Source organism: Prunus avium, chromosome 2, assembly GCF_965620075.1.
Source record: "Prunus avium chromosome 2, drPruAviu1.hap1.1, whole genome shotgun sequence".
NCBI classification, from domain to species: domain Eukaryota; kingdom Viridiplantae; phylum Streptophyta; class Magnoliopsida; order Rosales; family Rosaceae; genus Prunus; species Prunus avium.
In genome coordinates, this window is record NC_142285.1 from 23,321,846 (window position 1) to 23,334,077 (window position 12,232).

The 12,232-nt window shown below is 37.9% G+C and overlaps 1 protein-coding gene across 1 annotated transcript; it reads right to left on the minus strand.

The window, feature by feature from the left end:
- Positions 1–829: 829 nt before the first annotated feature.
- LOC148296655 (putative sodium/metabolite cotransporter BASS4, chloroplastic) lies at positions 830–7,088 on the minus strand. The gene is made up of 6 exons (XM_088248450.1): positions 6,448–7,088; positions 6,127–6,232; positions 5,897–6,004; positions 5,736–5,803; positions 4,754–4,832; positions 830–4,642 (listed from the first exon to the last, which is right to left on the minus strand). The coding sequence occupies exons 3-6, from the start codon at positions 5,976–5,978 to the stop codon at positions 4,608–4,610; spliced, it is 264 nt and encodes an 87-aa protein (XP_088104576.1). The 5' UTR covers positions 5,979–6,004; positions 6,127–6,232; positions 6,448–7,088; the 3' UTR covers positions 830–4,607.
- Positions 7,089–12,232: the final 5,144 nt, after the last annotated feature.

Below are 12,232 nucleotides of genomic sequence, written 5' to 3' on the forward strand. Positions count from 1 at the left end.
CATGGAAGCTGAGAGTGGTAGCAGTTCACAGCATCTGAAGCAACCACAGGCAGTAAGCATGAAGGTGGAGTTAAAGCCTTTCACAGGGAAGGAGAACTTCACTCTTTGGCAACGAAGGATGAAGTCAGCTCTTACACAACAACAGCTCCATGTTGTGTTGGTTGGCAAGGAGAAGAAGCCAGCAAGCATGACGGATGATGAGTGGGGAGTTCTTGACGAGTTAGCCAGAGGAGCCATCGAAAACTATCTCTCCGATGAGGTGCTCATCAACGTGATAAAGGATACAGCGAAGCAAACATGGGAGAAGCTCGAAGAGATGTTTGCAGGGAAATCGTTGTCCAACAAACACTTCCTCAATGAAGAACTCCTGAATCTTAAGATGGAGGAGGGAGGAAATCTAATGGAACATCTAAGTAGTTTCAATAGATGTGTTGCTGACTTGCAGAGAATGGATGTGAATTATAGTCCGGAGGATAAGGCTCTTATGTTGTTGACATCCTTACCTTCGTCCTATAAACACTTTCGAACCACTCTTATGTTCGGAAAGGTTACTCTTGATTTTGAGCCTGTGGTGCAAGACATCATGACACACCATAGGATGACTCAACGTTCGGGAGAAAACTCTCAAGGCGAAGGTCTAGTTGCAAAGACCGGAGAGAGAGGCCGTTCAAAGAAGCGTGAAGGCAAGAAAGGCAATAGAGGAAGGTCCAAATCCAAGGCAAAGGAAGGTTGTTTCGAGTGTGGGTCAAAGGAGCATTGGAAAAAGAATTGCCCCATATGGAAGGAGAAGAAGAACAAAGGGAAGAATGCAGCAAACACAGCTGAGGATGTCACAGAAAGTGATGGTGAGCTTTTGTGTGTTAATAGCAATGTTAAAACAAATGCATTGGCTAATTCTTCAAGGTGTTCCTCTTCCGATTGGATTTTGGATTCCGGATGCTCATATCATATGTGCTCAAACAAGGAGTGGTTTGACACGTATGAGAAAGAAGATAGCAGTGAAGTGATGATGGGGGATGGCTCAATGTGTAGAGTCAAAGGCACCGGTACAATCAAGGTGAAGATGCATGATGGGGCTGTTAGGACTCTTGGAATGGTAAGGCACATTCCAAAGTTGCGTAAGAATCTCATTTCCCTTGGAATTCTTGATAAGAATGGTTATTCATTGAAAGCAAATGGAGGGAAACTCATAATCTCAAAAGGTTCACTTGTGATTATGAAGGGAGAAATTCAACCTAACTGTCTATATAGGTTGTGTGGTACAACAATCATAGGTGGAGCAGCTGTATCTACAAGCAAGGACTCGGAAGATGAAACTCAGCTTTGGCATTTGAGGCTAGGGCATATGAGTGAGAGGGGCATGCAGGAACTACACAACAGAAAATTGTTGAAAGGTGTTCAAAGTTGCAAGCTGGAGTTCTGCAGATTTTGTACCATGGGAAAGCAATCAAAGATAGCTTTCAAGCAGCGAAACAAAGAGGAAGAAAGCACAGGTGTGCTAGATTATATTCACACGGATGTATGGGGGCCATCACCGGTTAAATCGAAGGGTGGAGCTCGCTATTTCGTGACTTTCTTGGATGATTTTTCAAGGAAGGTTTGGGTCTACTTCATGAAGGAGAAATCTGAGGTCTTCACCAAATTCAAAGAGTGGAAGGCGGAAGTAGAGAGCCTAACCGGAAGAAAGATCAAGATCCTAAAGAGTGACAATGGTGGTGAATATAAGGACAGCAAGTTCCTTGAGTTTTGCAAACATGAAGGCATTAAAAGGCACTTTACTGTGAAGAAGACACCCCAACAAAATGGAGCTGCGGAGAGGATGAACCGAACTCTCATGGAGCTTGAGAGATGTATGAGAATTCATGCAGGGTTGCCCGAATCTTTTTGGGCAGAAACGGTTAACCACGCTGCCTATTTGGTTAACCGATCGCCTTCAAGAAATCTTGAGTTCAAATGTGCAGAGGAGGTATGGTCTAATAAATCAATCGATTATTCGAATCTTAAGGTGTTTGGGTGCAGTGCATATGCACTTATTCCTAGTGATGAAAGATCCAAGTTGAAGCCAAAGTCTCTTGAATGTATTTTCATCGGATTTGAGAGTGGTGTGAAGGGCTACAAGCTGTGGGATCCTGTGAACCACAAGAAGATACTCAGCAGAAATGTTGTGTTTGATGAGAAGACCATACCTATGAACAAAGTCAAGAATTCAGAGGCAAAGGAAGATGTTGTTGAGAAAGAAACAACCATTGAAGTTCCACTCAAGAAGGTGTCAAGAAAGACTTCTCAGAAACAGCCAACTGAAGACGTTCAGGAGGAGGTGGAGTCTGACATTGAAGAGGAAGAAGCTGGGCAGCATCAACAACACACTCAAGAAGAAGAAGAGGCTCAAGAACAGGTGGAGCCATCATCTATAGCTCGGTCCAGGCCCAAGAGAACCATCAAACCACCTCAAAGGTTTGGATGGGAAAAGGATGCAGTTCACTATGCCCTAAATGCTAGTGAAGAAGAACCAACAACGTTCCAAGAGGCTGTTGAGAACAAGGAACGGGAAAGTTGGATGGAAGCTATGATGCAAGAGATGGAATCTCTACACCAAAACTCAGTTTGGGAGTTAGTTCCTAAACCCAAAGGTCGCAAGGTTATTGGCTGCAAATGGGTGTTTAGGAAGAAAGAAGAAATGCATGAGAAGGGTGCCACCTTATTCAAAGCTCGGTTGGTGGCAAAAGGATTCTTGCAAAAGGAGGGAGTTGATTATGATGAAATCTTCTCTCCGGTGGTGAAACATACTTCTATACGACTACTACTCTCCATAGTAGCACAAGAGGACATGGAGGTGGAGCAAATGGATGTGAAGACTGCTTTCCTTCATGGTGAATTGGAGGAAGACATCTACATGAGCCAACCTCTAGGGTTCATTGAAGCAGGGAAGGAAAATCTGGTTTGTAGGTTGAAGAAGTCTTTATATGGGCTGAAGCAATCTCCAAGACAGTGGAATAAATGCTTTGATTCTTACATGATGAAGATTGGGTATAGAAGATGTGAATCTGATTGTTGTGTTTACTCTCATGCATTCAAGGATGGTAATATCATCCTTTTGCTTCTTTATGTTGATGACATGCTAATTGCATGTAAAGACATGTCAAAAATCCAGAATTTGAAGACATTGCTTGGAAGGGAGTTTGACATGAAGGATCTTGGTGCTGCACAAAAGATCCTAGGAATGGAGATAAGGAGAGACAGAAATGAAGGCAAGTTGTGGCTGTCAAAGTGCTATATGTCTAGTGAAGAATCAAGTGTTCCATGGAAGGTCCAAACACATTGATATACGATACCACCGGATAAGGGATTGGGTGAATGATGGAGACATCACTATAATGAAGGTTCATACAAAGGAGAACGCTTCAGATTGTCTAACAAAGCCAGTCACAACAGCAAAGTTCAAGCATTGTTTGAGCTTGCTCAATCTTGTTACATGCTAAAGATTGAGGTGGAGTTCTTGAGAGTTATCAGGACGATTCTCAAGACATTACAGATGTCCTGAAAGGCAATGATGTCCACAAGGAGTATTAGGCTCGCCATGGTGGAGATTGTTGGAAAAATGGCTCACCTAAGGATACAAGTGTGTTTTGGCGCTGAAAGGATGATTTTGAATCTGTCTAAAAGCGACCGGTCGCAGGACATTTGCGACCGGTCGTTTTGAAGCAGATTCGAAGTCTGGAGCAATATCAACGAGCGACCGGTCGCAGGAAGCACGAGAGACCGGTCGCGTGACATTTGCGACCGGTCGTTTAGAAGCAGATTCAAATCTGGAGGAAAAAAACTTCTGGCGACCGGTCGCCCATTCCTGACGACCAATCGCTCCAGTCGTACTGTGACGTTTCCTTACGTGTTTTCAACTGTGTTTTCGATGGCTATTGCTTTCCACAAGATTTCAGAGGCTTAGTGGGTCACTTCTGAGTTAAATGAACGTTGACTACCTGCTGGATAGTTGGGAGAGCACTCATGGCTAATTGGTTATCTTATTTCAAAGAGATCACTCTCCATTTTCTGGTGTAAGTGGGAGGTGGCTGAGTGGAATATCATTTACCTACTTGATCTGACATTTAGTCTAAGTTATTGACTAAAGGAGGAACGTGGAGGACAAAGATGGTGCCTTATCTTATGTCAATTGGCTTGTGTAGGAAATGGGGTGAAGTAAGATAACACAAGAGGAGAAAACAAGTTGAATAATAGTAAGTGGTAGAAGCTGGAATTCTGAGTTGAGAGAGTTAGAGTTTTCAGTTTTGTCAAGATAGCCAAGGGGAGAGCAAGAGAGTTCTCTAAGTGTATCAAGGTGTTGAGCAAGGGTGTGAGAGAAATAGATTGTGAGGGTAGTGTTCTAAGGGGGTTTCTTTTGTAAACCAAAGTTGTAACCTATCTTCATTAGTGAAATTTCTCAAGGTGATCACCAAAGAGGATGTAGGCAATTTGCTGAACCTCTATAAACACTTGTGTCATTTGTGCTTGGTTAATTTCTGTGAGTGTGTGTAAGACTCATCCATCATTGAGTTCTTTGTCTAAAGTCCATCAACAACAAGATCTTTAAGGGCAGTGAGTTAGTCATTAATTCACAACAGAACTCTCATACACAACAGGCCTGAAACTTCATAACAATTTCATTCAGAATTTCTCAAATATTTAAACAATAATATTTAAATAACAGAATTGTCCTCTCAACCAACACTACAGGTGAAAATAAATTCAATTGCCAAACCTCTAACAAACTCTGGAGGTTGGAGCTGCAGTTGCAATATTATCCTCCAAAAATATGGAGTAAATAATAGAATGGAGACCTGAATCATGGAGAGGATTACCAATATGTAACAGATCTAGCTAGCATTAATGAAATGTCAATGCAAGTGGTATCCATAAGCCTCAGTTTAAAAATGGCCAATGGATTAATTATATAATAACATATTCAGAAGCAATGGAAATCAACGCAATCCACAAATCTCAGTTTAAAGTATCAGTTAGGAAAAAGAAAAAAATCAAGTAACACATCTTAAAGAAACAAAATGAAGATAAACAAGCTCTCAGTTATGAGATATTGCCCTAACATTTTTCACCAATCTACAGATATTAAGGCATATAAGACTGTAACTTGTTATAAGAAACAACAGAGATTCAATCATCACGCCAGTCAGCAGGCAACTTGAAATAGGAGAGGTCAATGGAGACAAGGGACTATATTAGTTAATCCAAAGTCATATTTGTCAGTCGCAATGCTAAACACATGAGATATACACAATACATAAATGACATAGCATAGCATAGCATAAGTTTAAACCACTGGATGCAAAACGTTTTAATAAAAGATGACATGAGTTTCTCCATTTTTCCCAAACATCTAAAGGAACAAAAGCGTGTCCTTAAAACATTTTCAAATACAGTTATACTTGATAAGAAAGAATTTTTTAAAAGCAACATATAAAATACAGAAATAGAGACATTGATCCACTCAATACTATGAAATGGATGCTGTATAAAGACATGTACCAAATCTGTCTTTCATGTCTGAGTCTAGTAAGTAGAGTTTATCAACAATAACATCTATTCAAACGCAGGCCCTCTATGCATTGCATACTAGTGTAAGATATGTGCGTGTATGCGCGTGCAGCTGTGTGTCCATGTGCGTGTTCGTGAGTGTGTAGCCAAGAACATGCAAAAGAGAAGGACATGAAACATTGAGGTCATACTAGCCCGAAGATTCCAGCAGGCCATGCTTGTGCAGCTGCAACAATTTCTCCAGTGTGCAAGGTCAACCCTATAGAATCACACTGAACAAATTAGGCCCATTATTAGCATAAACTAAAGAAAAATCAAACAGATTGGAACCAGAGAAATGCAGAATTCTAACCTGAGATGATAAAAATCCCAAACGTGCTAAATTTTGACAAAGAATACGTATCAGCCAGACAACCTAGACTAGGATTTGCCATCCCTACAGCTACTCCACCAACAAGAGCTGCATATAATATTGCACAGACATTTATCAATAACAATACTAAACAACAAACGGAATGTGATTAATTATGATAACACTGTGAAAACACAAAACTTTCAACCAAATATAGAGTTAGAAGTCACCTAAGGGAAGAAAATTATTCGCCACGAAATTCGACAATGGTTTAGCTCAACTCAAGCCATTCACTGAACCAGAATGGTTATGAGCTTTCTTTCCATCACCATCTATCTGAAAAAACATTCACAGTTCTTTAAACAAGATGATTAAACAGAGCATATAATTTTGAGACTTATCATTTGGGTACCTAAATCCTAAACCAAATTATCAAAAATTTCCTTCAGAAATTCCAATTACACTATAACCATGTCCAAACACCAAGACAAAGCAAAATTAGAATCATTATTGGTGAGTTACCAAACAGCGCACAAACAAGTAAACAGAACCTGATCGGACTGTTGGCAAGCTTTGACGGGCCTCGAAATGGAGCGGCTAAGTTGAAAATTGAAACGGAATGCGGCATGTTTGGACGGAAAATGTGGGATTCGGTGAGCAAACGGCAACGATTTGGCGGGTCGAGGTGTGAGAATTAGGGCATGCATGGTTCCCGCCATGGGAATTACTGCAAAAGTCAAAACGCGCCTCACTCTTTTTTCTTTCCCTTTCCCTTTTTGTTATCAGAAAGAAAAACGGGTGAATTAGGAAAGAGTAATGCTACTGTTTAAATAGTCTATATTTTTAGGTAATAAAAATTAAGTTAATATATAATACCTTGTTTACTATACTAATTTAGAACTAGATGATTTTCTTGTTTTATTTAGTCTGAATATTGAGGGATAAAATGGAGTATGAGGCAAAAATTCGCGATGCTTCCCAGGCGAAAAATTAGATGGATTCTTCATCTACTGAATTAAAAGTGGAAGGAGAATTTTGCTTCTTTCTGGTTCTGGAACTATTGGCCTAATAATATATGCAGGATCGTTCGATTAGCCTTCAATTTTGCAATTGTATTGTATGCGATGGCTCCAAGACCAGCAGCCAAAAAGGGGGAAGAGATGATCAAACCAGATCTAGGGGATGCGTTTTTGCAGAGCAAAGAAGATGCAGTTTGTAGAAGATGTAGGGGCTGAAAATGAAGAGCCGTGCAAACTTGTTTTTGTCAAACGTGTATTTTAATTATTTTAATTTTAAAAAAGAGTTTAAGAGAGTTAACAGAGTTAAATTACTGTTAAGTTGTGTGCCACATGTCACAAAACTAACGAGGAAACAAGAGGGCACAGGGAAATTGGTAACAGGAAAATTGGACTCTTAGTTGTTTGGATGGAAGATGGTCATGTTTGGTTGTCTTCTTTTTTTTTTTTTATCAAAGATAAATTTCATTAGATAAACTTTAATAGTACAACCAAAGACATCAAGTGCCCGTTTGGCATTGCTTATTTGGAGTGATAAGTGATTTTAAAAAAAATTTGGGAAGTCCAGCTCGTTTGGTAAACTGTGAGAAAATCACTTATTATTAAAAATTGCTGTGAGAGAAAGTTATAAGGGAAAGCAGCTAATGAGGTGCTTTCATTTTTTGATTATGCATGAATCAGTTTTGAAGAGGCGCTGGGTTTAATGATTATGCCGCAATCATTTTCTGATTATGAGGAAATCAATACCAATAACACTTTTAACAAAAAGTTTACCAAATGCCAAACTGCTTTCTCTCACAGCTGATTTCTCTCACAGCAAATCTGACAGCGATTATTTTCACAGCACAGCAATGCCAAACTAACCCCAATATGACATATAAAGTATCAAGAGAGCAACAAACTAACATGAGAAAAACAAAACTAGAGCAAAAAAAAGCCGCACTAAAACTACTAGCCAACATCATCACAATTAATCATAAGTCCAAACAAAGCCCACAAACCCAACATGACCAAAACCTAAACCAACCTATGAGCCTAAATGAACCCTACCACCACCATTTAAAGAACTGCCGTCGTGGCCACACCTACCACCGCATTCGTAATAGCTCTGGGAAAAATATGATTTCCAGCGATCTACTTGCGAATAATAGCGAACAAATAAATGAAAACCAAAACCATGCCAAAAAACAATTGAGTGATTTGCAGCAACATCCGTCAAAGACGATGTAGAACCAAAAGAGAACCTGAGCAATGTTAGAGAGCGAGTTTTGGGAGAATGATTTGATTGAGAATATAGACTAAAAGAAGTGATGGAGAACTTCAATCTGAGCATGACCCAGAAGAAATCACCACAAGGGGGGCTTCTTATTCAAAACGCCCCAGTGGAGTTATTTACTAACCCAAAAGGAAAAGACAAGAAGAGAGGAGGGGGAGGAGAGGCAGTGACACTTCTTCCTCCACCCTCCCTTTATGGAGTTTTTCCTTTGGGACTCACAAAGGGAGAAAGCGGCTAGGGTTTTAGAGGGAGTAAGTCTTTGGTTGTCTTCTATTTAAACGATGATGTAATATTTTCTTAATGAATACAATTTATGAGCTTCTTATCAAAAACAAAAAAACAAAGTAGTTTTTAATTGGATTTTTTTTTTTCCGTCATGGTGCGGATCAAGGAACCTATTCCCGAACAAAGGCAAGGATGAGGAATCCTTGATTTGAACATTACGGGTATGAAGGCGGGGATTGAAGGAAAATGCTTAACGAGGATGGAATGTGAATGACATACCCACCCTCGATTGGACCCATTGTCATCCATATCTTCACGCTCTTGTAGAAGAAAGCTAACCTAAAAAAGAGAGAGAGCTCAAAATACACTTTATTTTTTTTATACAGTGATAATTTAAATTATTTCAAATTAATCTAATTTATGGGAAATTCAAACTTGAGTTGACTATCCCAAAAAGCAACAAGAATCCCCATCGATCAATTTTTATTTTTCTTAGAAAACCCATCAAATTATCAAAATTAAAATAAAAACTTTACCTAGTTAGAAAACTATTACAAAGCAAACCAAAAGAAAGTTACCATAAAGGGATTGCTATAGGGGCATTTTTCATTTAGTCCCTATAAGATTCATAATGTTAAATAAGGACGTATTTTATAGTTGTGGGATGATAATGCCCTTATTCAATTTTTTTTTTATAAATATTACCTTGGAAGTCTACCTTGGCTTTTCATATGGTGGCAAAGAAGTTTTATTTTTTTTACCCCAAAAAAAAAAAAAAAAGAAGAAGTTTTTCTTTCGCTTTTTGTATGGTGTGAAACATGGCTCCACTTTCTTTTGTAAAGTTTGGTACCATGCAGATGAGATCAAGGGCGGACCTAAGCTTAGGCTGGAGTGGGCTCCAGCCTAGGGTAAGTGCTTCAAATTGCCCATTTGCTCAACTGGTGTGCATATTACCTTATTTCCATTTTCAACATCTAAGTAAATGTCTTTGTCCTTTTACTTTCATTTATTTTTATATTACTCCATTTACTTAAGTTTACAATGTAAATAAGGAAGTACCCCCCATTTGGATTCAAATAAAAATACTAGAAAATCAAATTCTCACCAAATCAAAATATGAAAAATCGGTTTTAGTGCAAAATACGATTTAGGCTAAAAATGATGGCTCATTAAGTCAATATGTACTTCATATTAAAATCCCATAAAATCAAGTTTTCTTATTTGATGTGTAAGGAATAAAAGCCGCCAAAAATTATCTTGAGAAAATGATTATTCCAAAAAACCATTTTTCATACTTAGTCAATATTGCACCTCCGCTAAAAAATTTCTGGATTCGCCAGTGGCTACACCCACAGAGAGCAAACATAAAAAAAATTTCTTCTAGCCACCCAAAACACCATATTTGAATCTTGAGAGCCAAGAGGAAATAGCTCTCCTCCTCTAAAAAATTTACCAACCTATCTTCAGTAGGTTCTTCAATCTTGGTAAGTTTTTTTATTTTATATATATTCAATTTCCAATTTTAATTGTTGTTGTTAAGTTTTTATGATTTAGGGTTAGGGTGAAAACTTTTGGAGACTATTGATATATATTTTATTTTTGCAACTTGAATTATTAATTAGCATATATGATTTTTTTAAGTTGGACAATGTATTTGATTTGGTATTTATTTATATTTTGTACTTCTTTATGTTATATTTGCTTGTAATGTGGCCATGTTTGATTTATAAAATTTTATGTACATTTTTGTTTCAAGAGAAAAAAAAGGCTTATAATATATCTCCTCTATAAAAAAAAAATATATATATTTAGCCTACCCCTATAAAAATTCCTGGGTCCGCCATTGGATGAGATGATCTCTTCATGCGCATGAAAAATTTCCCGAAGGTCTTTCCAACAACACACTTGTTGAAGACAACCTTTACGTCAAAACTTACAATCCTCTCGTAAAAAGACAACTATGTACGACCGTGATTAATTATAGTCATAAATAAAACTATCTCTTCCAGAAAAAGAGAAATATCTTCGGGAATACTTCAATCACTTCTAACGATGCATGAATGTTGTCGGAAAGATAAACTTATTACCGAGAGAAGAACTAATACTCCTTGGAAATACATAAGACACTTTCGAAAATGTCCAATAGTCATTGTAAATTTTATTATCGAGAAAGACTAAACTGTCATTTTTGACATAATGAGAACTCAAAAATAAGCACTCCATCTATGAAGACTATATCTTTTGTCATTAATAGTGTTGGCGCCAACTTTTTTTCCCGCCAAAAACCATACATTTTAGACAATCAATGAGACTTTTTCCCGACAGCATATCTGTAGAACAAACTAAAAACTCACGGTAGCAAACTCACAGACAACAAACAGACCAAACACCAAATGCAAGCATGCAGATGAAACCCAAGAAAATCAAGTCTGTAAACACACCCTCAATGAACTCACACAGACACGGAAGAGAATAGAAGGAAGAAGACTAAAAACCAAGAAACTGATAAGCTTCGTTCACCTGCTTTCAAACAACAACAGCAGCACTAAATACAAATAGAGGCAACGCCTCTTTTAAGAGAAAGAGAGACCTTTCAGCAAAAACAATAAAAACTTTCTAGAGACAAGTGAGCACACGGCCGACAGCCTGCCTAATACAAAATAGCCACAGTAGCCTCACTCCTTGAGCCAATAAACAAAACACATCTGACATAAAGCATGGGCATGCTTTTACAAAGTGAATAAAGTATTAAAAGTGGCTTTGAATTCGGTGGACTTGGTTTAACTCTCAACAATATCTGTATATCGGAACTACAAAGCATCGTGGTGACATTTTTCTGAGGGTTGTTATTTTGCAATTGGAAAAAATATTTTTTCATGCGTATTTGTGGCCCTCGGAAAAGCTTTGTCGGTGTGAGGCAGTGGCGGATCCAGGATTGTTACCCCAAGGGGTCTTAGTGTAAAAGTTCCGATATTTTTTTTAAGATGAAAATAACACTAAAAGATAATTTTATATTACTTTCCGCTTATCGTTCCATAATTCTAAGCCTAAATTAATCAAACCAAATAGTCAACTATTTTTTATAAAAGAAACAAATGAACAAACCTATCTTATTATAAGTTATCCATCACAAAATTAATCATAAACCCTAAATTCCAACAAATCAAATAATCATATATAGTCATCCAATCCAATAAATCATCCACACACAAAATCATCAATATTCATCCATTCCAATAAATCATTATCCAATAAAAATATTAGGCATTATCATCAAACAAAAGAATGTAACATAAGTATACCAAGAACAATAAATTTATAAAATCAGAGTTGGAGAAGGAAGAGAATAAAATTTTCAGCCATGTTGAGGGTTTGGGGGGGAGATTTAGTTTAGGGTTTAGGGTAGAAAATAATAGAATTTGGGGATTTTAGGAGTCCATTTAAGTGTTTGAGTTGAATTGAGCAGAGACATGGTATTTATTACAATTATTTTAGTATTTTTATGTTTTTCATAAATCTTGTTGGGAAATATGAAAGGTTGTTGGGCAATATTTTCCAGATTTGGCCAATATTAAACTTTAGCCAATATTTTTCAGATTTGGTAAAGTTTTATGACTGAAAGCAATGGGATGGAGGTATTGGGTGGGTTTGGACTTTGGGAGGAGTTGCTGGGCCATGCCATTTTAAAGACAATTCCTGGGTCAAAACGACATAGTTTTGCCCAGGATGTTTTAAAAAAAACAACAGTGCTTCTTCTTCCTCGCAGCTTCTTTCTTTCTCAGCAAAAACGTCGAGCACCTGGTGTGCAACTCCAAGGGG

Excerpts from the sequence above, each read along its gene's own strand:
- LOC148296655 (XM_088248450.1), bottom strand. The coding sequence starts at position 5,978 with ATGGCAAATCCTAGTCTAGGTTGTCTGGCTGATACGTATTCTTTGTCA. Across the intron at positions 5,804-5,896 it reads TGGGATTTTTATCATCTCAG|GGTTGACCTTGCACACTGGA; the intron begins GTTAGAATTCTG and ends GTGATTCTATAG. Across the intron at positions 4,833-5,735 it reads CTGCTGGAATCTTCGGGCTA|GTCTCCATTCTATTATTTAC; the intron begins GTATGACCTCAA and ends TCCATGATTCAG.